Source organism: Littorina saxatilis, linkage group LG12 (assembly GCF_037325665.1).
Source record: "Littorina saxatilis isolate snail1 linkage group LG12, US_GU_Lsax_2.0, whole genome shotgun sequence".
NCBI lineage: Eukaryota > Metazoa > Mollusca > Gastropoda > Littorinimorpha > Littorinidae > Littorina > Littorina saxatilis.
In genome coordinates, this window is record NC_090256.1 from 23,029,553 (window position 1) to 23,052,855 (window position 23,303).

The 23,303-nt window shown below is 45.0% G+C and overlaps 1 protein-coding gene across 2 annotated transcripts; it reads right to left on the minus strand.

Moving 5' to 3' along the window:
* Positions 1-23,149, minus strand: LOC138981538 (E3 ubiquitin-protein transferase MAEA-like). Of its 2 annotated transcripts, none has more exons than XM_070354486.1 (9): positions 23,093-23,149; positions 22,303-22,485; positions 19,685-19,888; positions 17,444-17,566; positions 16,230-16,306; positions 7,822-7,930; positions 3,356-3,486; positions 2,152-2,347; positions 1-1,790 (listed from the first exon to the last, which is right to left on the minus strand). In XM_070354486.1, the coding sequence occupies exons 1-9, from the start codon at positions 23,129-23,131 to the stop codon at positions 1,689-1,691; spliced, it is 1,164 nt and encodes a 387-aa protein (XP_070210587.1). In that variant the 5' UTR covers positions 23,132-23,149; the 3' UTR covers positions 1-1,688. The 2 variants fall into 2 exon arrangements, with proteins under 2 accessions (XP_070210587.1, XP_070210586.1); XM_070354485.1 differs by having other exon boundaries at positions 17,435-17,566.
* Positions 23,150-23,303: the final 154 nt, after the last annotated feature.

The window sequence follows — 23,303 nt, forward strand, 5'->3', positions numbered from 1 at the left end:
GAATATGATGTTCTTTTATTCACATATTGAAAGGTTTGTTCTTTTATACGCTTTTTTATGAGCCACATTCCCTAACAGTAAGAAGTAGACTGGAATTCTCGTCACCATTGAAAATAATACAAAGATGAGAGGTACAGCTCATGCAATTTGGGACCTGAAAAAAACACCTAATACCATTCTAAATGAAGCAGTAATGATAACATAGTTATTCTCCATACTGTTTACTTTTCAACCAATACTGAACATCTACGAACATGAAAGAAAGCAGCTTCAGAGTGAATAAAATAAACCCAAATTTCATAGCATCAGAAAAAGGAAAGACAACAAAATTTAGCAAGCGAGAGAAAAGTGAAAGCCTATGTCTATTTGCACATTTGTTTTTTCTTCAACAGCAAAGTATGTACAGCTATGTACAAAAATACTTTTTATAAACATGTTATTTTGCTCTTCTTCCTTGTGACTGGCGTACACAAATTATAGTGTATTATGCACTGAAATTGAAAACATTCAACATGAATGAATGCCACCCACTAAAATGTAGTCTTTTAATATAACCTACATTTCAAATGAGTCCATGGCGCACAAACACATACTGTTTTGAACTACATGTATAAGCACTTGCTCTCAACTTCACAGTCTTTAACACTTTGCCTTATATGACATGGGAAGTAACTCCAACAATTTTAAACTTTTAAATCTAGCAAAGCAGCCACTGTAAGTTTACTGAAACTATGAACACTCAAACCTCGCAGGCAGCCAATAGAAATGAAATCAGAAATGTGTCATTGGTAGCATTGTTCATAGCGAACCTTATGGGATCTGCAACTGGAGCAGGTGATGTTGCGAATTGGGCGGAGGCAAAGAGCTAATTTCCCCGCCGAACACTCGTTGATGTAAATGCATAGATGAGGTGTCTACGAATAAAAGGAAACCAACATCCAACATGAAATTGCTACACTTTCTATATTTCCAAAATCCCTGCTTCGGGCAGAGTGCCTGAAAGTTGACACTTCAATGCTGTACGATGCCCATTTTTAATACATGTATAACAACATGCTTTTGTCGAGTCTGTGTATACTGTCTTTGTTCCTGCAGTCAATTTCAAAAACATCAGAAACAACCCGCACTTTCATGCACGGAGCAGATTTACACCAATCTTCACATCAAATTCATCTCAGGCATAACAGTGATTTCATCGATCTCAGTGCACTATGCAGTTTGTATAGTTAATAATTTGTACAGTTTGTGCAGTCATTCAGTCTCATTTCCTCAAATATCTCACATTTAATCTCCTTTTGCATGTACCTTTCATGTGCTATGATGATTAACCAGTATATGAAGTCAAAGTAATGGATGGCAAGGCTCATGAAAATAGTTGCAACAACAATCGTCCCATTCTGGCAAATCGTTTTATTATTTAGGGATCATATCATGATGAAAAGCGCAAGAATTGACCATCCAAAAATCAACCACACCAGGCATAGCAGCAATCAAAGCAGAGAAGATAAGGGTCTCATTGCCCACACATTCCCGATATGGACTAAACATCCCCCTTGACCCACCAACCAAACGGAAAGCTTACTCTTTTATTCTTCACTGGCTTTTGCAAGTAATCCCCCATATCACACACCTCCCGTTCTGGTTTTGGCCGACTTCAGGTGAGTTTTCCGCAGGTGGATGGCCTTTGTTCACATGACGAAAACCTTCTCGGCCTCATCAAGACTGAAAACTTGCCTGGTGCGTGGGCAGACCACCTGATTGTCATTATCCGACGCAATCTTTGTCAGCGCCTATTGACAAACAAGAAGGAATTTGAAACAGAAAAATTATTGAAAAGATATTAGGAACACTTGCTGAAATCTAGAATGTTTAATTCCATCACATTTTACCATATCCTTGAAATCATCTTAAGATCATTCAGTGTGTCTGCCACGCAATAATGTACAGACAATTTTCAAATACGACAGCACAAAAAAGTCTGATCTGACAAAATAGAACAACAGACAGAGACAATTTAAATCCCAAAGTCTCCATGCTCACCATTTTAACCCTAGAAACAGACACAGGCAGACACAGGTAACATAGACCTGGGTGCATGCACTACGCACGCACACACGCATGCACACACACACACACTCTAGCTCTACTCACACTCAGCCCATAGATGTTTCCGTTGGGGAGCATCATGGGAGGGTTGTGTTCGTTGAGGGAGTGGCCGCTGATTGTGCAGATGAGACGCGAGTTGGCGCAGTGCGAGTAGGGCAGAGGCTGTGCAAGGTCGTTCAAGTGTCGACTGCACACCGGGCAGTTGCTGTTGCGATGAAGCGGCTCATCTTTGTAACAATGACTGGGATAACTGTTAAGGAGCTTTATTTAATCTGTTACATCCCAAGCTTTGGGCAACACTGAAATGATGGGGAGATATATATATGGTACAAGAAGAGCAAACGCTCGATCGAGTCACTTTCGCAGTTCTGAATATTATATGAGGCATCAGATGGACAGGAAGAAATTGCTATTCACAACACAATGCATACCTGAAGCATACCTGTGACCTTGAAAAAGGTCAAAGGTCACCAAAGCAGACGTCAAAGTGTAGAGGTCACTGGGAGTCACGTTCACATAAAATTTGAGCCCGGTCACTTTTATAGTTTCCGAGAAAAGCCCAACGTTAAGTTGTGTGTTGCCGAACAGAAAAGGCTAGTTATCTCCCTTGTTTTTCTGATAACGTTCGTAAAAGGCTACAGATGTAAATACTTTGATGTAAAGAATAATCCTACAAAGTTTCAATCACATCCGATGAACTTTGTCAAAGATATAAAATGTCTAATTTTTCCTTTGACGCTGACCTGTGACCTTGAAAAAGGTCAAAGGTCAACGAAACCATCGTTAAAGTGTAGAGGTCATTGGAGGTCACGACTAAACAAAATATGAGCCCGATCGCTTTGATAGTTTCCGAGAAAAGTCCAACGTTAAGGTGGTGTCTACGGACGGCTTCTGGCCGGCCGGCCGGACAGACTAACACTGACCGATTACATAGAGTCACTTTTTCTCAAGTGACTCAAAAAACGAACAGGTTTTTTTTCCTCTCGAAACAAATGAAAGTACGGCAATACAAATGTATAAAAAAAATAAAAATAATAATATTCGCTCTTTGGAAGTTGGTGGAAGAAAGTGAGATTTCTTCTTCTATGATCATAGTAATCTTTCTGCATTGTCATCACACATGCAACTGCAAAACTCATCAGTAACACAGAGAGAGCGACATTCTCAGTGACCGATGCAAATATTTCCAGTTAATGGTAACACTGTACTCTGTGTTCTGGCAAAGGTGTAACTTGAATGTAAAGGATACGGAGTCTTGAGGGAAGATAGTCCCGCTTGCAGGGCAGCTGTAAAGACGGAGCTATTCAGCTGGTGCAGACGGAAGTTTTCCTGACGAAACTGTTGCACCAGTTCATCCCAGCGAGCCTCTGAGAACAGCGCCTGCACACACAGACCAAACAAATGTCTACCCGGTAAGCATACTTCAAGCCATGCTAAAAACATGATCAGTTTAATGTTGTCAAAACAGCGATAGCAGTATACCACATTTGTTTCTGGATTAGGCACACATGCTGAAGTCTATAAGTTCATTACACACTAACAGTGACACTAACAGCAAAGTGCTTAGAATCTCACATTTCAAAATACTTTTTTGACCAAATAGAACTGTAAACCAAAACTTGATCAAATCAATCCAGACTAATTTGAGTTAGACTGCAGTCATAGAAAATCACTCCAAGGAACAGCTACTTACTTTTCCCTTTTAGAACATACAGCCTGTGCAGATCTGTTGATGCCTACACTTCCTGTGATCAAGGGGAGCTAATTTCATTGTAAGGAAATCACCAAAACATCAGCAAAATTCTCCAATGGAGTGAAACAGCAAGATCTACTCGAGAAACCATTCTGAAGATAATATAATACTGGTATAAACAACCATTAAATAATTCTCCACAGTGATGACCTACACTGTTCTTTCCTTGCTGTGCAAATGGGTACTGAACATCCATGCCAACTACCACTGATCTGTCCAGGCATTTGCATTCGACAAAGGCATCCTTCCATTTGGACACCTACCAAACTCAAACTGCACGGCTGGTTTCTGTGCAGGACTTTTGCAGCAGGCTGTTTTTTTGGTTTGGTTTTTATAATCGAAAATTTTAGTAATAAATTTTCATTTGATTAATATACTTACCCAACTCACATACTGTATAGCTATTTACTTCAGTCTAGTGCTAGAACGCTGCATCGCATCACCTTGGTAACAAGGTAGGCAACTCTAAAAAAAGAGCCACCTTGACCCATAAACAGGACAAAGTCACGTGACTTCCTGACCTTGCCGCCCTAATGAACTCATTCGCACGAAGGCGTAGAAAAAACTTCCCTCTATTTTTAGAACAACCCCACTAGCGGGGAAGGCGGGAGGGAATTAACTATGTGAGTTGGGTAAGTATATTGAAAATTTATTACTAAAATTTTCGATTAAATTACATATCTTATCCAAACTCACATATAGCAGATTGCTAATGAAGGTGGTGGGATGCTCAATCTATGAGCTAGGCAATAATTTGCCCTGCTGCTACCATTGCTGGTAAGCGCATTGGAACCGTCCTGTCGCGCACTGGAAAAGTCGCACAGGTAAAGGTTGATAGAGAGCTCCTACGATCTCCAGTAGGCGGAGTCAAGGACTTCGGAATACCCTACTGATTTTAGCAGCAACGTAGATATGTCCCTATCTACCCTTGTGTTCAAAGACGATAAGAGTAGTTTTGCTTATGATCTTAAACCCCTTGTATGAGACAGGAAGGAGCATAGTGATATAACTGGTCAGATTCATAAAAATGGGTCGCCTATGGCGAGAATCCTATAAAGAGGAAAAACTATAAGACCATCGGAGATGGTTGTCCTAGCTTCTGATGCCTGACTAAGAAGTCTGGCCGGAAACAGAGGGAGATAGAGAGCCTCTATTGAAACCTACATCTCCCTGTAAGCCAAAGAGTGTGTGAATCTCGCTACCTCTGCGTGTTGTAGATAGGAGTAAAAGGGAGAACGTTTCGCACGTAATGTTTATGAAGGCTAGCAGAATGTAGCGGTTCAAAATCTGTGGAGCGTAGAAACTCCGATACCAAAAGACTCGGACCTGTCTCGCTGTGATCTTTTGCATTGAACCCTATCTAGCATATGGTCTCTCTGTGAAAAGAGACCTGTCATCTTATAATGCGAGCTACGCAAGTCACACTGACAAGATTAGGGAGAAGCATAGCCTAATTCACGTAAGGCCTAGAAGTAGGCCCATGTTCTATCTCGCACAGTCTGGACTGAGCCCAAAGGAGAACTGTCCAAGATACAAAAACACTGATCCGCTCTCAAACCATGCTCCTATCGCTCCCCGTCCCGAGGGAGGGGTGCGTGAGCGTCTTTTGAGTTTTCAGTTTCCTGATGACCGTAACGCTCGAGGCATTACATGGAGTTAGTTCCGAAGCCTTGATAAAATATCCTCAAGGTAAGAGAACTGGTCTAGGGATAGAGAAGGTCTCTATTATACCAAGGTTTCGTTAACTAGTAATTCAAGTGCTGGAAACCTGAAGTTGGGTAAGCGCTGAGGGAAAAGGTAAGTTGTACCCTCCCTCTGCCCTTTGTGCGAAAATTGGCACCGCCTATATTGCCGCTAGAAAGCGTGCAGAGAGACCTGAGAAAGTATCCAAAGCTGAATCCCTGAACTGGAGTACCGTGATTCAGCCTTCAGAGGAAAAGAGGGTTAGGCACGGTAAAGCCGAAAGCCTATACCATACTGTGACAAGTGTGACGTCACTTCGATGGCTTAGCCGAGAAGGCTTGAGAATTTAACAGGGCGAACAAATGCGTACTATTCTGCGATGTAGGAGAAAACTCCTAGCACATTGCAAAGTAAAGAAAAATCCAGGGGCCGCCGCAGTGAAGGCTACAAAAAGAGTGTAGCTTGTTAACTCACGGGAGAAGGCCCTGAGAGGCGTAATGCCGAAGTTGAATCACTGAACCACAAGAAATGTGATTCTGTTTATTATTGGCAAAAACATAAATGTTCACTGTCTTTTGCGTATGGGGAAAAAAACAAACCCAATGCTAAAAGCTTCTGTGCCAAACCTAAGTTTCGCCACATGATGGTGTCCTTAGTTCTTTCCGTAACATCTTAAAATGAAACGCTGAAACTATGGAATTTTCTGCGAGTCCTTTGTGTTGCCCAGCGAAAGTCGCTGACAGAAGCCGCTACCGTAAGGGGTAGGCTTCGCCGGAAATGTTCCATCTGAGAGGTTACGGACAGTGGCTCAGTGACCCTAAAGATTTTTGAGCCAGAATGTGCACCAGTAAGTTGGACATGTTCTGGCGAGCTGTCGGAAAACCAAAGCTTATGACTCTTATGAGAAAGCGAGCAATTCCGTAAACCGTAAAAGCTGAGTTTGCTTTAATAGCTTGATCCGAGAAGGCGGAAAAGAAGAGGTATGCAGCTTCACCATAGATGGGCGTACATACCGCAAAGCTGCCAAAGCCAGAGGGTCTAACCCTATGTGTGCTTGCTTAGCTTCATTATCTTGCCTAATCTGAGGCCGTTTGTTTCGTTCATAAAAACGTGCTATTGTAGATAAGCTCACATCGAGTCGCATTCAAATGACTAACTGACGACTACATTGTGAAAAAGGGAAACTGGATCACACGGGTTCACGATGGCTCAGCAGGGGTAAGATAAACCACGCAAAAATAAATTCTTTGAAAATTGTTCGCTCTTTACAGAGGGCACCTAGGATGTTCTCAATCGGTGAGTGTTTAAATGAATGTTTGTACTGTGTGTAAAAGCCTGACCGTATCTGTGATGGTTTACGGGAGGCTTACTGTGCCTTTAACATCAAAAGACTGTTTGGACGAAGGGTCTAACACCTTCACAACAGCTTGACTAGAAGAGCCTTTCGACTTACGATAAGGCTTCTTAACAGGAGAAGGCTCCGCCACTTGCTTAGAACTTTTCTTCTTACCGCTATCCGACATGGCGGATGAAAGCATGTGAAGAATTTCTAAGTGCAGACCCAACCTAAGTCAAGCAAAAAACGACAAAAAATATGCCAAAATGCTCACCCCAAACACAAAGTAAGAGAAGAGGGACGTACAAGGAAAACCAAGGTGAAGTCTGACCCAAGGAAAAGTCAGACGAAAGGCTGAAAAGCCTCAGCGAAGCAAAACACGTCCGTAGCCACCGAGCGCTGAGTAGAGAATGAGTTCATTATGGCGGCAAGGTCAGGAAGTCACGTGACTTTGTCCTGTTAATGGGTCAAGGTGGCTTTTTTTTAGAGTTGCCTCCCTTGTTACCAAGGTGATGCGATGCAGCGTTCTAGCACTAGACTGAAGTAAATTGCTATATATGTGAGTTGGAAAAAGATATGTAATTTAATTTATTTTGCAGATTGGATATTGACACAGGTCTGATAGGAAATAGATTCATGAAAAAAAAATGACACAAAAAGCACCCAGGTTGCAGATGTTTGGTTTGTGTCCAAGAAGAAAGCTCTTATTCCATGTACAATCACCCCAAGATCTTATTCAAGATGGTTCACATCGAAAGGGAAGTATCGTAAGAGACAAAAATCCTTTGCACATTTAAACGCCTAGATGGAATGATGATCACACACACACACACATACACACACTAAATAACAGTGTACCTTCACGCTGACCATAACCATTGTGAGACCATAGAAAAATCTGATACATCAACACAGGGGTTAGGGGTGGTGATGGGGGTCTCACCTGGTATTCCGCGATATCTGTGTCTGCCGTGAAAGCAAGCAGACCCATCACTTTCTGCACTTCCGGGAACTGCTCCTCCTCGACCCCATTGAAGTATTTCCGTGCATGTCTGGAAACAGCAACAGGAGAACAATTATTAATTGATTAATTGAATTGATCAGTCAAAAGTTTTATGCACAATACCCAGTCTTCAATGTTGTGGCAAAGTCTTTTGAAGGAAAAACCCATGGGTGCATAAGAGATGAAAAAACTGCCCGATACATTATTAGAGCCCCCAATACAGCTCTTCCCTGGTTTACAATTTCTTCTGACATCCACTTGCTGGAATGCTTATCAAATTGCCAGAGCACATGCTTTAGACACAATGATTTGAATCCTTTAAAGCTTACTAATAAAAGACAAATAAACAAAAGAAAGACCGAGGGACAAAAGGACACAAAACAGAAGCCTATCCTACAATTCAAACATGTCAGTTAAACAAGAGGCGAAGCCTTCAAGGCTCACGTAAGAAATCGACAAACAGTAACACAAACTCAATCACTCCGTCACACACCCACACAGAAAGAGCATAGGTGAAACTGTGCAAGAAAGCGAGACACTAGATCTAGATCTGTCTGTCTGCATGTAGCCTACTTACATGGACACGACTGCCAAATAGTCTCGGCCCGCTCAAAATAACAATCACCGAGACTTTCAGTAATTTCATCGCGTGACGTCTAACCCTCGTACGTCATAATGTGACGTCAATGTAATATGACGTCTTCAAATGTTAAAGTTTCTACCACAGACATACATACATACATACATACGCACGCACAGACAGACAAAAGTTAGCATTGCATAGGCTACACTTCGTGAGCCAAAAACTAACAGACAACAGTTAAAGGCACAGTGCGCCTCCCGTAAACCATCACAGATACTGTCTGGCTTTTACACACAGTACAAACACCCTTCCATTTGAACGCTCACCAAACGGGAACATCCTAGGTGCCCTATGTAAAGAGTGTAACCGAGTGCCGTAACACTACGATCACATCGGGAGGCGAAGTGTAATCAAACAGGATTGAAAATGTTAGGGCCAATTTCTCAGCCCTATAAAAACTGTTATGCAAACCCGAAGGTTTCCATGAACAAACAGACAATCGGAAACCACCAGACCCCATCACAAACAGAATTCCACAATCCACCGGTGTTGACTTAAAGGCCAACAACTCGGGTGCAGTGTCTGCTGTGAAAGGAGCAGTAGCCTCCCCTGTCACAAGAGCGAGCAATTTTCAAAGAAGTAATTGTACGGATTGTCTCTCAGACAATCGGACCATGGTTCGTTTTGGCGCTACACCTAACTTTTAAAATCTAAATAATAAATTGACAGCTTGTTACACAAACATTCTTAAATCATAAAAGAATTCTTTTTTCATCAAGACAAGATCGGTACAATTAAAGTTTTGAAAGTTTGAAAAAAGAAAAGCCCGGAAGCAGGGTCACGCAAGGTCGTGGTTCTCGTAGCAGACGACGGTTTATGCCTGTCGCCAGTTCCTCTGAACAGTCAAAAGCCATCGCTAGAGTTCTTGTGAACTACAGCCGTTTGTTTCGTTCCTAGTCAAAGCTACATAATAACGTGCTATTGCACTTAAGCTCACATCGAGTCGCATTCAAATGACTAACTGACGACTACATTGTGAAAAAAGGAAACTGTATCACACGGGTTCACGATGGCTCAGGGGTAAGATAAACCACGCAAAAATAAATTCTTTGAAAATTGCTCGCTCTTTACGGAGGGCACCTAGGATGTTCTCAAGCGGTGAGTGTTTAAATGAAAGGGTGTTTGTACAGTGTGTAAAAGCCTGACAGTATCTGTGATGGCTTACGGGAGGCTTACTCGAAAATTTTTAATTAAATTTTCATTTGATTAATATACTTACCCGAGTCACATATTTAGCATTGACGCAGTCGAGATGCTAGGTAAACTGAAACGCTATCCCGTCTATAGTCTAAGGGAAGCAACCCAAGCTAAAAAAGTAGCAAGCTTGCTACCCTGGGTTGCCTCCCGTAGCGTGTCACGCCACAGATCTCGTACCCAGTACGAGACACCCTCATTCGACTTCTAGAATCCAAAGAAACTACAAGCGGGGAAGGTGGGAGGGAATTACTTATGTGACTCGGGTAAGTATATTAATCAAATGAAAATTTAATTAAAAATTTTCGATTAAATTACATATTCTTACTCCGAGTCACATATTTAGCAGATAACTCCAACAAGGTGGTGGGTAAGAAGTAAAAATTTCAAACTCACTGTTAAGATCTGGAGAGGCATTGCCCCGCTGCCACCAGTGCGGGGAGGGTCCTTGAGCCATCACGGCATACCGCGGCGATGTCTCTCAAGTAGAACGAGATAAAGACGTCGTCTGAACGCCAGTATGCTGTGCGCAGGACGTCGTCGAGTCTTCGGGACCTCAAAACAGCCAATGACGATGCCCATGCCCGGGACTCGTGCATTCTAGCCGACTGGAGAGGGAAGGCAGGCTGAGCCCCCCCCTTTTGTGCCAGACTCCACACATAAGCTTGTTTTATGAGAGCCGACACCCACCTGGCCAAGGTAGTCCTCGTGATATCTCTGTCCATGGACGTATTCAAGGAAATAAAGAGGAGCTTCTGGGAGCTCGACCTGATGGGTTGAGTCCGGGCTAAATATGCCTCCAGGGCCCTAACCGGGCAATTGACCATGTCTGGGTCATCTTGTGCCACAATATGAGACAGGGGCCTCACAAGGACACAGGGAGAAGGCTGATCCGGTGTCTGATTCTTGGCCAGAAAGGCCTCCCGGAAATGCAAAGACAAGGAGCCGTCACGCTCTCGGCCGATGTCCTGCGGACTGCCTGAAAGAGCGTGTATCTCGCTACCTCTGCGGGCCGAAGCCAGAAGTAGCAAAAACAGAGCCTTACGAGTAAGGTTCGCGAGGCTAGAGCCCTCTAGAGGCTCGAAGTCCGCCGAGCGCAAGAACTCGAGGACAAGGAAAAGATCCCACTTGGGCAGAGGAGAGCGCTTAACGTCCTGCAAAGACGCGCCCTTAATAACCCCAGCGACAACTCCACTAACATTGATGGTATGACCGATCTGTTTAAGAGTCGAGGCAATCGCCGATCTGCGAACCTTCAAAGAGGAGGAAGAAGCCCCCTGGGAAGACAAATCCGCTAAGTGGTTGGCTACGTGCATAGTACGAGGAGCCACCGGGTTCAGCCCATGAGCCTGACACCAGGTGACCCAGGCACGCCAATGCGACGAATACACTGAGGAGGTAGAGGCCCTATGCGAGCGCTGCACCAACTCCAAAGTGCGGTCGGAAGCCCCAGACCGCCTCAGAGCGGACCTCACAGTCTCCACGCGTGAAGATTGAGAGACTGCGGGTGCCCGTGAGGAACTCCGGTGCGAGGCTGAACGAGTTCGCCTGGTACCAGAGCCAGAGGAATTGGAGGGCCGTGTGCGAGTCTCAGAAGGTCCGGAAACCAGGGCTGAGACGGCCACAGAGGGGTGACCAGAAGCAGGGACGGCCTCTCCAATTCCGCCTTCCTGAGGACTTGGCTGAGCAGCTGGAAGGGTGGGAAGGCATAAGCCTCCAGCCCTGTCCAGGGGATGTCCAAGGCGTTGGTCCCCCACGCTTCCGGATCGGGGAAGGGGGAGACAAACACCGGAAGGCGCCTGGAGAATCTGGTGGCGAAGAGATCCACCACAGGCTTCGGGGCCACAGCCCAAAGGCGGAGAAGGGCACCATGCGTGATGGTCCATTCCGCCTGCAACACCCTGTCGGAGCGGCTGAGCGCGTCCGCCAGTGTGTTGAGGCTCCCTGGCAGGTAACGCGCTGAGAGAGAGATCTCCCGCTGGGAGCACCAGGAGAGGATCTCGCACGTTCTGCGGGAGAGAGTGGGGGACCGCGAACCTCCCTGCTTGTTCACGTAGGCAGCCACTGTCGTATTGTCCGTGAACAGACGCACACGCTTGGCTGCCAGGGAAGGGAGGAACGCGACCAGAGCAAGGAACACGGCCTCCAACTCTAGCGAGTTGATGTGCCATGTGCTCTGTTCCGCAGACCACAGTCCGGAGGCCGTGAGCCGGTCCGTGTGAGCCCCCCAACCCAGCAAGGACGCGTCTGTGAACAGGTCCATGTTGGGAGGGGGGGAAACAATGGGAACCCCCCTGCATACCCATCCCGAGTCCAGCCACGGGAGGGTTGCAGCCTGGAACCAATCCCCAAGGGGAACCAGAGTGTTCCAATCCACACAAGGAGAGTCCACCAACGGCTTCAGCGCGTGCTGAAGCGGGCGTTTGTGAGCTCTCCCTAGTGGAACCAGCAGGGCCATGGACTCCATCTGCCCCAGGATGGAGGCCAAAGTCCGAAGGGAAGCTCTCAGGAGAAGCGAAGTAGAGCGGATGAGAGCCTGGAGCTTGTCCACCCGCTTCTGCGAAGGCTGGACAGTCCAGGTGACCGTATTGAACGTCATCCCCAGGTAAGTGAATGACTGAGACGGCACGAGCTCTGACTTCGTCTGGTTGACCGAGAATCCCAGCAAGCTGGCCTCTCGGAGAACCAAGAGAGTGTGCTGCCTGCAGAGAGCCTCGCTCTGGCCCATGATGAGCCAGTCGTCGAGGTATGCTCGCAGCCGCACTCCCTGTGACCTCACCAGCGCGCAAAGCTGCCTCACCACCATGGTAAAGATCCATGGGGCAAGGGACAGCCCAAAAGGCAGTGCGCGGAACTGGTAGACTTGACTGGCCCACCGGAAACGGAGCCATTTCCGGTCGGCGGGATGCACCAGAATATGGAAGTACGCATCCGTCAAGTCGATCGAGGTCACCCAGTCTCCTGGGCGGAGAGCGTCCCGAACCGAGGCAGGAGTCTCCATCTTGAATCGAATCGTTCTCAAAAACTTGTTGAGAAACGAAAGATCCAAGACAGGACGCCAAGCTCCCGAAGCTTTGGGGACCGCGAAAAGCCGTCCATAAAACCCCGGGGAGCTGTGGTCCGAGACCGCTTCCACCGCGCCCTTCTCTATCAGTGAGGCAACCTCCGACTGGAGGACGGCCCTTGCCTCCTGTGAGAAGGGGGGCTTGAAGGCTGGAGGACACCTGGTAAGAGGGGCCTTGTCCCCCAGCCAAAGCAAGCGGAATCCCGACTTCACAACACCCACTAACCATCGGCTGCGTATGGCGGCCAGCCAATGTGGGAGTGCCCGAGCAAGGCCCCCCGCCATCACCAAGGTGGAGGGCGGGGGGGGCGTGAAGCCGGGAACGCTTCATTGGGGGTGGGGCTTTCCACTGGAAGAGCCCCTACCCCTCCTCGAAAAAGATCTCTTGCCCGACCCGCGGGAAGGGGCAATAGATCTTTTCCGGGAAGCAGGATGTGCCTGAGCAGAGGTCTTAGCCTGTTTGTGCTGAGCCTGCTGAGGAGCAGCCTGCTTGGGCTGCTTCAGGGACTGAAGCGCAAAGGAAGAGAACTGCTGTTCTCTGTTGGTGTCGATCTCCTGCTTCCTGGCATCAGCGGCCAGGTTGCCGAAGAGAGCACCATCCACCAAGGGCGACGATCTGAGAGTGTTTCTCGTCGACTCCTCAGAGAACTGGGAGTGGGTGAGAAACAAGTCCCTTCTGCACAAGACAAAATGTACGTACTGCAGAGAGGACAATCTCATTTGTTCCTCGTTCACCCTTGCCAGCGTGGAGAGGAGTGTGGATACGTCCTCCGAATCTTGCTCCTTACTCAAGGTAAAGGGAGCCAAAGATTCTGTAAGAGCACGTGAAAGAGCCCGCAGGATAGTCTCCGAAATGGAACTGAGTTCCAGGAGCTGCCTTCCCACCTCCTCAGAGGACAGGAGAGACTGCTCCGAAAGAGGGAGAACGGAATCCTTCTTCAAAGGCTTCGTCAAAAGAGGTAGCAATGCCGGCGTGACCGGAAGCGGCGCACGCGGCAGAGCAAAGGACGAAAGAAGGTTCCGTGAAGCCTTAGGCCAAGGCAACTTCCTTTGAGCCGCCAAGGGCACGAAGAAGTCTGCCTGTGTTGCAGCAGCCAGATAAGGCAAAGCATGTTCCGGAGCTGTGCCATACGGCACCAGAAGCGGAACTGCTGCTGGAGGCAACCCGCTGCCGGCAGGAGCGGGCTTGGCGAACAAACGAGAAAGCTGGAAAGCCACTGACGGTGATTCTTCAAACCGGAAGTAGCTGTCCTCCTCCTTCGCCCACCGGAAGTCTGCCATCGCCGACGGACCCGACGCCGAAGGCGTGGTCGAAGACGAAGCCCCTTCCGGGAAATATCGCGAAGTGACTTCCGCGGCCGCTTCAAGCGCTACCCTGAAGCTGGCCGGAGCCGCCGAAGGCAGCTGCTCCTCGTCCACAGACCCAAGGTCCGAAACGCCACATGACGGGGATGGCTCATAGCCCAAGGAACCCGACAAATGACGCTGCGAGGACAGGCCGGAAGCCAAACGCCCCTCCTGTTGGTCATCGACGAAACTCACACCCTGGCTAAGAGGAGGGTGAGAAACGCCAGCAACCGAAGGCAGCTGAAGGGAGGAGCTAGCAGACACCACCGGAGTGTGTGGCTGCTGCTGATCCAACAGAGGCAGAAAGCCCGAATGCCCAGGAGAACGACCGAATTCGAAATCCGCCGGCATCCCAACGGACGCGGCGAGAACCGAACCGGAAGAACCGGGAGGAGCCGGAAGAGCAGACGCAACGGCATAGCTATGCCATGGCTGTGGAGTCTGCCAGCTACAACCCGGAAGCCCTAGGCCGGAACCGGAAGTGACAGAGGACTGTGCACGACCAGCTGGACCCACACTTCCCGCCCAGGCAGGAAGGGCAGCTGCCGGAAACGGCTGCTGAAACTGGGCAAAGCTCGAACCGGAAGGGACCATGGTCTGTCCGCATACCAGTGAACCAACACTTCCGGCCGGAACCGGAAGAGAAGCTGCCGTAAACGACTGCTTACGTAGTTCGTGGCTCGAACCGGATGGGACCATGGTCTGTCCGCTTTCCAGTGAACCACTACTTCCGGCCGGAGCCGGAAGGGAAGCTGCCGTGAACGACTGCTTACGTAATTCGTAGCTCAAACCGGCAGGGACCATGGTCTGTCCGCTGTCCAGTGAACTACTACTTCCAGGAACTGGAAGTGCAGCTGCCGCGGACGGCTGCTGCGAGCACATACCTTGCGACGACCGTGTCCCAAAAGGGACCTGCGCAGGTGCACTCCCGCAAGCGGAAGCCACCGAGCGCCGGCCGAGAAGAGAAACGCCTCCCTGCTCACGGCCTCCAGCACCAACGCCGAAGCCAGCAGGCTGGACAGGTGAACCGGAAACAGCAGGAACACAGGAAGCCAACGACCGAGGGTCGCACACCCCCGGGAGGGAGGCAGAGCTGGAAACAGGGTCCGTCCGCGCCATCTCTGAACGCACGAGCGTCCGAATTTCTGGAAGCAAAGAGGACAAAATGCTAGCCACGAGAGTGCCAGCCTCCGGCACAGGTACCGGGGTCAAAACGGACGTGGTAGTAGAAACGCCCGCCGCCCGCGAGCCAGACGAAGTCTCCTCCGGCGCCGAAATGGGCACCGAAAAAACGAAGTTAGTCTTCGGGTCAGAAACGTGAACCGTGGGGTTCCTAGCCGAAGAAGTAGAAGCCGAGGACTTAGGTTTGCCAGGGCCTTTGCCCTTACTCTCGGCCTTAGCCGCTCTCTTTTTCTCACTATCCGACATGCTGTCGCGCAGGAAAAACAGACTACTGAAAATACACAAGTCTCTAGGACGTAAAACTTCAGCAGAATAAACTAGCACAAAGTACAAGTTACAAGGAGGTAATAGTGCTACTGGTCAACGCTAAAAGTCCGAGCACGGACCCAAACTAACCAGCGAAAAACACCACGTGTAAGCGAAAAATGGCGACCAAAATGGCGGCCACAGCAACAAACTACCGAGTAAAATTCACAAGTCCGCGGACGAGAAAATTCTCAGCAGAATGGCAATGCAAACAACAACAAAATGAAACGATCTCACCGCTAGAAACAGCAATGAGCAGACGGGGAGCCAAGGCCGGTGGGTGTCAAGCAGACAGCAAACAACAGCCTAGGAGCGAAATCAGCACGACCTGTCTCTCTGGCTGAAAGATGTCGAATGAGGGTGTCTCGTACTGGGTACGAGATCTGTGGCGTGACACGCTACGGGAGGCAACCCAGGGTAGCAAGCTTGCTACTTTTTTAGCTTGGGTTGCTTCCCTTAGACTATAGACGGGATAGCGTTTCAGTTTACCTAGCATCTCGACTGCGTCAATGCTAAATATGTGACTCGGAGTAAGAATATGTAATTTAATGTGCCTTTAAGCAAAATGTTCAACATATCATTCTTCAATTTAACATTCATGCAAAGACGTACTTCACAGCTTCAAGTCCAGAGCCATTTCTTATAAGTTCCACAAATTCTTGTTTCCTGATATTGAACTCTAGTGTGCTCTGAAAAAAGACAAACAAAGACCATGTTAACTGTTGCCGTGAAAGCATTAAAAACGAATGAACATGAGGAAAACAAGCTGGCAGTTTTGTAACCGTAACTCATTTACACCAGAACAGAATGAAAATATGGGCACACAAATATTGGTAACACCACAGAATTCAAACATTTCACTAGACACTAGAGTTGCCAGTAGAATCTCTAATATCTCTGCCTGCAAAAACCTTACTCAAGTTACTGTTTCCTACAGTGGTGAGTGTGTGTGTTTGTATGGGTATATGCCAGTTGCATACTCTTAAAAGTATATCTTTAGAGTCTGGTTTTGTGTGTATGTGTATGTGTATGTGTGTGTGCGTGTGTGTGTGTGAGTGCGTGCAAGTGTGCATGCCAGATCTATACTCTGTAAAGTAATACAATTGCTCAAGCAAAGGCAAAGCAAACACCAAATATTAATTGGCGTAAAATGAGCCTGCAAAACCGAAAATGGGTACCGTTTGTATTTTAATTGCAAGTGGTCTCATGATAACCTTAGACACAGAAATATATATCATTGGAAAGAAGAAAGCTTCAGCTTTGCAATAAAATTTGCAGTGATACATGAATGTACTGAATATAAAAATGATAAATAAACACGCTGGCGGAAGTAATTGTAAACAAAAACATTGTAAATGTAAATAAGCCAAACTCGACGATCAAATTCAGTCAGATCAACTTTTTTTCTTCTTCAAATGGCGACCACGTGCATCATGTTCATTTACAAACAGAAGCAAATGCATATTTACCTTCCTAATTTTCACTGTCAACAACATACTCCTCACTGGTAAAGTGATCATTATCTTCCTGCTCCTTGTAGCTATCAATATCGCTCATTTTTGCAAGAAAAACAGTAAACGAAAGCTTGGAAAATGATTGAAACGCAGTGCAGACGATCGGAAATGATGAAGAAACATAACAAGCCTTCTGAGTGGCCAGCTAAAGATAGCCGTTAGCAAGGTAAGGTGACCTTATGACGCGAGCCACGATCATGGCTCATCGTGCTCCGCCGGAAAAGCCATGATCGTGGCTCATCGTGCCAACAGGATTAAACACTACTGACTAAAATCTTTACAAAGAAGAAACTGCAGACTGACAGAGGTCACCTTGAATTTCCTGAGCTTGGACCTATTCTCATAGCACCATGCCAAGCAGGCAGCAGTTTCTTTACGCTTGAGCGATTCTTCCACTTCACGGGATGTCATAAAAAGTTCCACATTGGTCAGATCCTGTCAACAGCAACAATTTCATTCATGAAGTAATCATTTAAAAGATTAGTATGGAAATGAATTACTTTCACCAGTATCATCTTTTTGATTGTATGTAAGTGTGGGGGATAAAAGCAAAGCCATCAGGAGACTGAATAAAGAGCAAACAGCTCTAAACAAATTGAAAATAAATCCAGTTAACACTTCATATCATTTTCATTATTATCTAGGTACAGAAGTCTATCATAATAGAAGTATGTATCTACTATTACCAGCAGTCGACACGCGGTGATACATATGCCCTTTGACCTTTCCTTGGGGATATCCCGTACTAAAAATAGAATATGGGATTGTGGGAAAGCTGTTCAAGGGCACTCACGCACTATATTTGATTTTCAATACACGACTCAAAACCTTTGGAATAAATCAAAAAGAATCTTTCTTTCTTTATTTGGTGTTTAACGTCGTTTTCAACCACGAAGGTTATATCGTGACGGGGAAAGGGGGGGAGATGGGATAGAGCCACTTGTTAATTGTTTCTTGTTCACAAAAGCACTAATCAAAAAATTGCTCCAGGGGCTTGCAACGTAGTACAATATATTACCTTACTGGGAGAATGCAAGTTTCCAGTACAAAGGATTTAACATTTCTTACACACTGCTTGACTAAAATCTTTTCAAACATTGACTATATTCTATACAAGAAACACTTAACAAGGGTAAAAGGAGAAACAGAATCCGTTAGTCGCCTCTTACGACATGCTGGGGAGCATCGGGTAAATTCTTCCCCCTAACCCGCGGGGGGAATCAAAAAGAATAACATACAAGTACAAAGAGTTCAGAAAAGAAGAACACAAGTTTAAAAATCATGATTTACAAAAGTAGTTTGGGGACTCGAACTCGAGACCACCGGCTTAGGAGGCAAACGTCTAACCACCACGCCACAAGGCTTACACAATTGAGGCGTGAAAACTAAGACTTGAATTGCCAACATAACTGCCATGGGCTAGAGTTTTCGAATCGAGCATTTGTTGACTCGTCGTTTTCCCCGTTCATATTTGTGTTTTGTACATTTTCTTGATATCATCATTACATGTAGCCGTGGTGTTGCCTATGGGGCAATCAATTTTCACCAAAGCCGATGTCACGGTTACTAAAAAATAAAAATAAATGAATGGGTAATTCTGAAAGTACTCAATAATTATGAAACTTTTTTTTTCCCGATTCATTTCATAATCAAAACATTTGGAATGAAGCACATGAATAAAATACAAGAATTACGAGTTCAGACAAAAATTCAAATAAAATTGCTGTCGAAGCGAATCAAACCCGGAACCACAAAAGTAAGGACTAGCGCATGATCGAGCGCGTTACCAACTGAACTATTCTGTCGGGCTGTGGGCGAGGGAGATTTTAACTTCAAGTATTACACTTGAGTTCTCAAGCGTGGCGACGACTGACTCGAGTTTCCAAGTCTCCACGTTCGTATTTGTGTACTGTTCTCTACATCTCACTGTTCGAGGCTAATTCAGTTCATAACTGACCCTACGCTCCCGGTCACTTCGTATAAGTTTGGAAAGCAATATCAAGTAGCGATAATTTCAAGCGTGACCGACATTATTGATACGAAATGCATTGACCAATCGCCGAAAAGCACCGACGTCATTACATAAAAAATACCCAAAATCCTCTATTCTCGATTACAGTCATACTAAGGAGTTAGTTCGGGAGAACGACGATCTATGGACGGTTTATTATATAAAGGGAAGCAAGCGGTTAAAAACGGGTGTCGATAGAGCCAATGAACAGGGATGGGAACTTGTAGTATTTTATTCACTTGTGCTGGGTATAAGACAAGTGCTATCAGTATCAAGGGCACATGCTGCAAGACAGAAACAAGGTTTTGGACTAAAATCAAGGTCTCCTTGCTTGTTTTTCCAACCCAGAAATGTGTGCTTCATTCAGGTCTGTCACTGTAGTGTAGTCCCTCCTGTCGAGGAGAAATCACAGAGCAGACTATACTATCCTAGTATCTTCACAAAAATTGTGACTCCATGAAAGAACAACACACTTTGATACCTAAAAGTAAAACCACAAACATGTACACTAAGTAAAGTGCAGGCATTTATTTCATTAGTACCTCAATGTTTGAATGCTGGGCTAAACGAATGGCTGTGTTGTAATAGCCAGCTCTCAAGAAGTATTCAACCAGCATGCGATCCAGTCGTGTCTTCTGCCACAGAGGCAGGTGCTTCTCATTCTGTGCTTCAACCTCCTGCAAGTGTTCCACTCGGCGCTTGATGCTCCGTGTGGCATCCATTTCACTCTGAATGGTTTCATCCGCCTACAAAAGAAAAATCACACTGTTAGTGTTAGTCGCAGGGCTTGGAAACATGAATACACGTATGCAGGAAAAAGAAAGAAAAAAAAATGGGTCGCGCCGTACTGTATGGCAGCGGCACATGCAGTGAGAAAGCAGCCCGAGTTTCCATGATGGCAACCTCACAGGACCATATGAAATGTTATCCTTAGAATAGATGCTCAACTATAAAGTCACCAACAAAGTAGTTTGGGCGTAAGTAAGTCAATAGGCCTGTATGATACGAACACGCCAATATTACACAATGATAGTTTTATTAATAATAATACAACAATATTAGAGAGCGAAACCACAGGCAGGCTAATGTCAACTTGGTGAGATATGTTTGCTAAGTGCAGCAGCTATCTCTTATTGTTTGAATCTAAGTTCCAGCTTAATCAATAGTTTTTTTTATTCATTTTAACAAAAATGATTTGGAAAATTCAGTTTAATGCAATACATTTATTTACGCAAACGTCTTATTGTTCCCACAGAAAGCACAACTCTTTATCAATTTCAACACTCCCAAATATAAAACAAAAGTAGTGAAACTGAAAGATATTATATATATATATATAAACATACTCAGATTGTAACAATTAATTAAGTTTATACCTTTTCCGCTCCCACTCTCTGGAATCAACTTCCCCACCCCATCCGTCATTGCACTGTGAAACCTCTTCTATGTACTTTCAAAAAGACCCTTAAAACCCACCTTTTCAAGTCTGCTTACAATACCTAAAGCACACGCCTGCCTCATGATATGATGTTATCTGCCAGCAATTTTAAATAAACTCATTAGTTATATTTTTTTTTATTGGGTAGTCTCACATATTTAACACCATATATACGTACTACTGTGTGTCAAAATGTGTTGTGCAATATGGCATGAAAATCTTTTTAAATTTGTTGTTAACAATTACAGCTTTGTATTCCATGTTTATTATTTTTTACGAAGTAATTATGGTAAAATAGTCTTATTGGCTCATGTAAGTGTAGCCTATGCGATGCTAAACTTTGTCTGTCTGTGCGTGTGTATGTGTGTGTGTGTGTGTGTGTATGTGTGTGATAGAAACTTTAACATTTGACTAAACACCGAAATACTAATTTTACCTGGTTATTATCCAAGCAACAGCTTCAAAATATTGAAGCAATGATCAACATTTTGTCGGCACGTATGTAGTTAAAGTGTGTATTCAAAGAAAACGGGTGGTGGGGGGTTTTGGGGGGGGGGGGGGGGGGGGTAAAAACAGCTGACTGGTTTGTGTTGTGTATGGTATGTAGACCAGGTCAGGGGTCAAGGTTAGGTCAGATCGCGTGAAGGATTGTGGTATAGATACAGTTATCACCAAGCTGCAGTTCGCCGATTCGGAGAAGACGACTCATGATTTTACATTGTTCGGTTTCGTAGCTCCAGAAAAATAGATAAAGAAGATACCAAAGGAGATTTCCTACAGGTTAATCTGCACAGCGTGTTTCCAGTGTCTGCGCGAGGAAGCGCTGTCGAAAGCGCAGTGTCGATCTGGCCATCTGGCAGTCGTGTCCCCGTAAGTACTAAAAAGTAGGCTACAGACAGACAGATCTAGATCTAGTGTCTCGCACTCTTGCACCGTATCACTTATGCTTACTGTTTCTTTCTTTCTTTATTTGGTGTTTAACGTCGTTTTCAACCGTTCAAGGTTATATCGCGACGGTATGCTTACTGTGTGTGTATGTGTGACGGAGTGATTGAGTTTGTGTTACTGTTTGTCGATTTCTTACGTGAGCCGTGAAGGCTTCGCCTCTTGTGTTTATTTGTTCGACCCTCTTAGGATAATGATTATGGAGTTTTATGCACTGCCTTTTATAGTTAACTAAACTTTTGTTTTTGAAATAGCCCATTGCAGTTGGTGTTGGCCTTAAGCTTATTTTAATCGTTTGTCCAGTATTTAATTTAATTCTCTATTTTTGTATGAACTCAAATGTTTAGTGTTCTTAGTATGTCTTGCTAGGCTAAGTTCTATTTAATCAGAGCATGTCTGCGTGTGCTTATACCTAGTGATATTGTAAAGCGCATAGTGCTTTTAGTTATGCGCTATAGAAATCTCCTCAATAGTAAATAAATAAATAAATAAAGTAACATTTTTTGTGCTTGCTTTCATCATTTCAATTTTTTCCGAACATTCCATCAAGATAAGTTTTTGTCACTTATAATTGTTTGTCTGTGCACTTAAAAGACTGTTGGGTCGATATATTTGTGACTGTAACGTATTGTTTTGTCAATAACAAACAACCGAACAACTTACCTTTCCTGTTTCTTGCTTTCAGTTTCATCAGTTTATTCACTCACCCTCACATGCATATTTTTTCAATTAATTTCTTTGTTTGCATAATTTTTCTTGTCCATCATATACATATACCTTTCTTTTGAGGAGGGACAAATGTTCCACCATAGTTCCTAAAACAGAGGACACCTCTCCTGCTGTGACTGGGCGCTGCAGACTTTTCTCCAGGTCATTGCCAGTTGATTGTACACGAGCAGCTTCTTTATCAATGGATTTCTGGGCTGATCGGAATCGCTTGTTGAGAACTTCATAGGGCACCTGAAAATAGTGAATTCAAAATCTACACTGAAAAATCTAAAGTGGTTTGTGCTTGATCATGATTACTAATATGAATCATGATTCTTGAGCAAAATCGGCTAGTAGTATGTTAATTATTTAAATTGCAGCTTCCGTGTCTGTGATATATTTTCTACTGTGCAATTTCCACGTCAGCTTTTGTTCAGTTTTTAATGGGTCTGGGAGTATTCCATTCCATACTGCGTCTGGGTCAACCTCCATGATACCATAACTGGAAAAAAAACCACAACAATCTAGTGTAAATGACATTGTTATAACAAAAACCAGTCAAGAAGCAAGTCGAAGGTGAAAAGATCAAACTTTGTTTCAACGACTTCTATGAACCAAAGCCATCATCAACTGATCAAGAACATCATGGACAATAAACATGTACAGCATTTGACATTCGTCTGCTTCGTTCCTCTCGCCCGATTAGCGCAGAATGCCAACGTTTCCAGTTTTAAATAGGCCCTGCTCTAGACCAGGGAATGTTGATGGGCACCATTTTTTGTTATCACGCTCAAAACAATGTGAAAATAAACACTTTACTGACTCAGTGACTGATGAAAAAGAGAACTGTTTGACATACTTTGAGAGTGCTGTGCTCCAGCGATTTCAAGTCCGCCATGTTTACCAATGTGTGTGATAGGTCGGAGGTCACCAGCATCTAAACAGATATTACTGTTTTCTTTTTTTTATATTATACATTTTTACTTCTTTTTATGCTAAATCATTTTGTTTTGCCTAATTATACTTGAAAACTGCTCGGAAAAGTATGCTATCGTACGTGCGTTAGACGC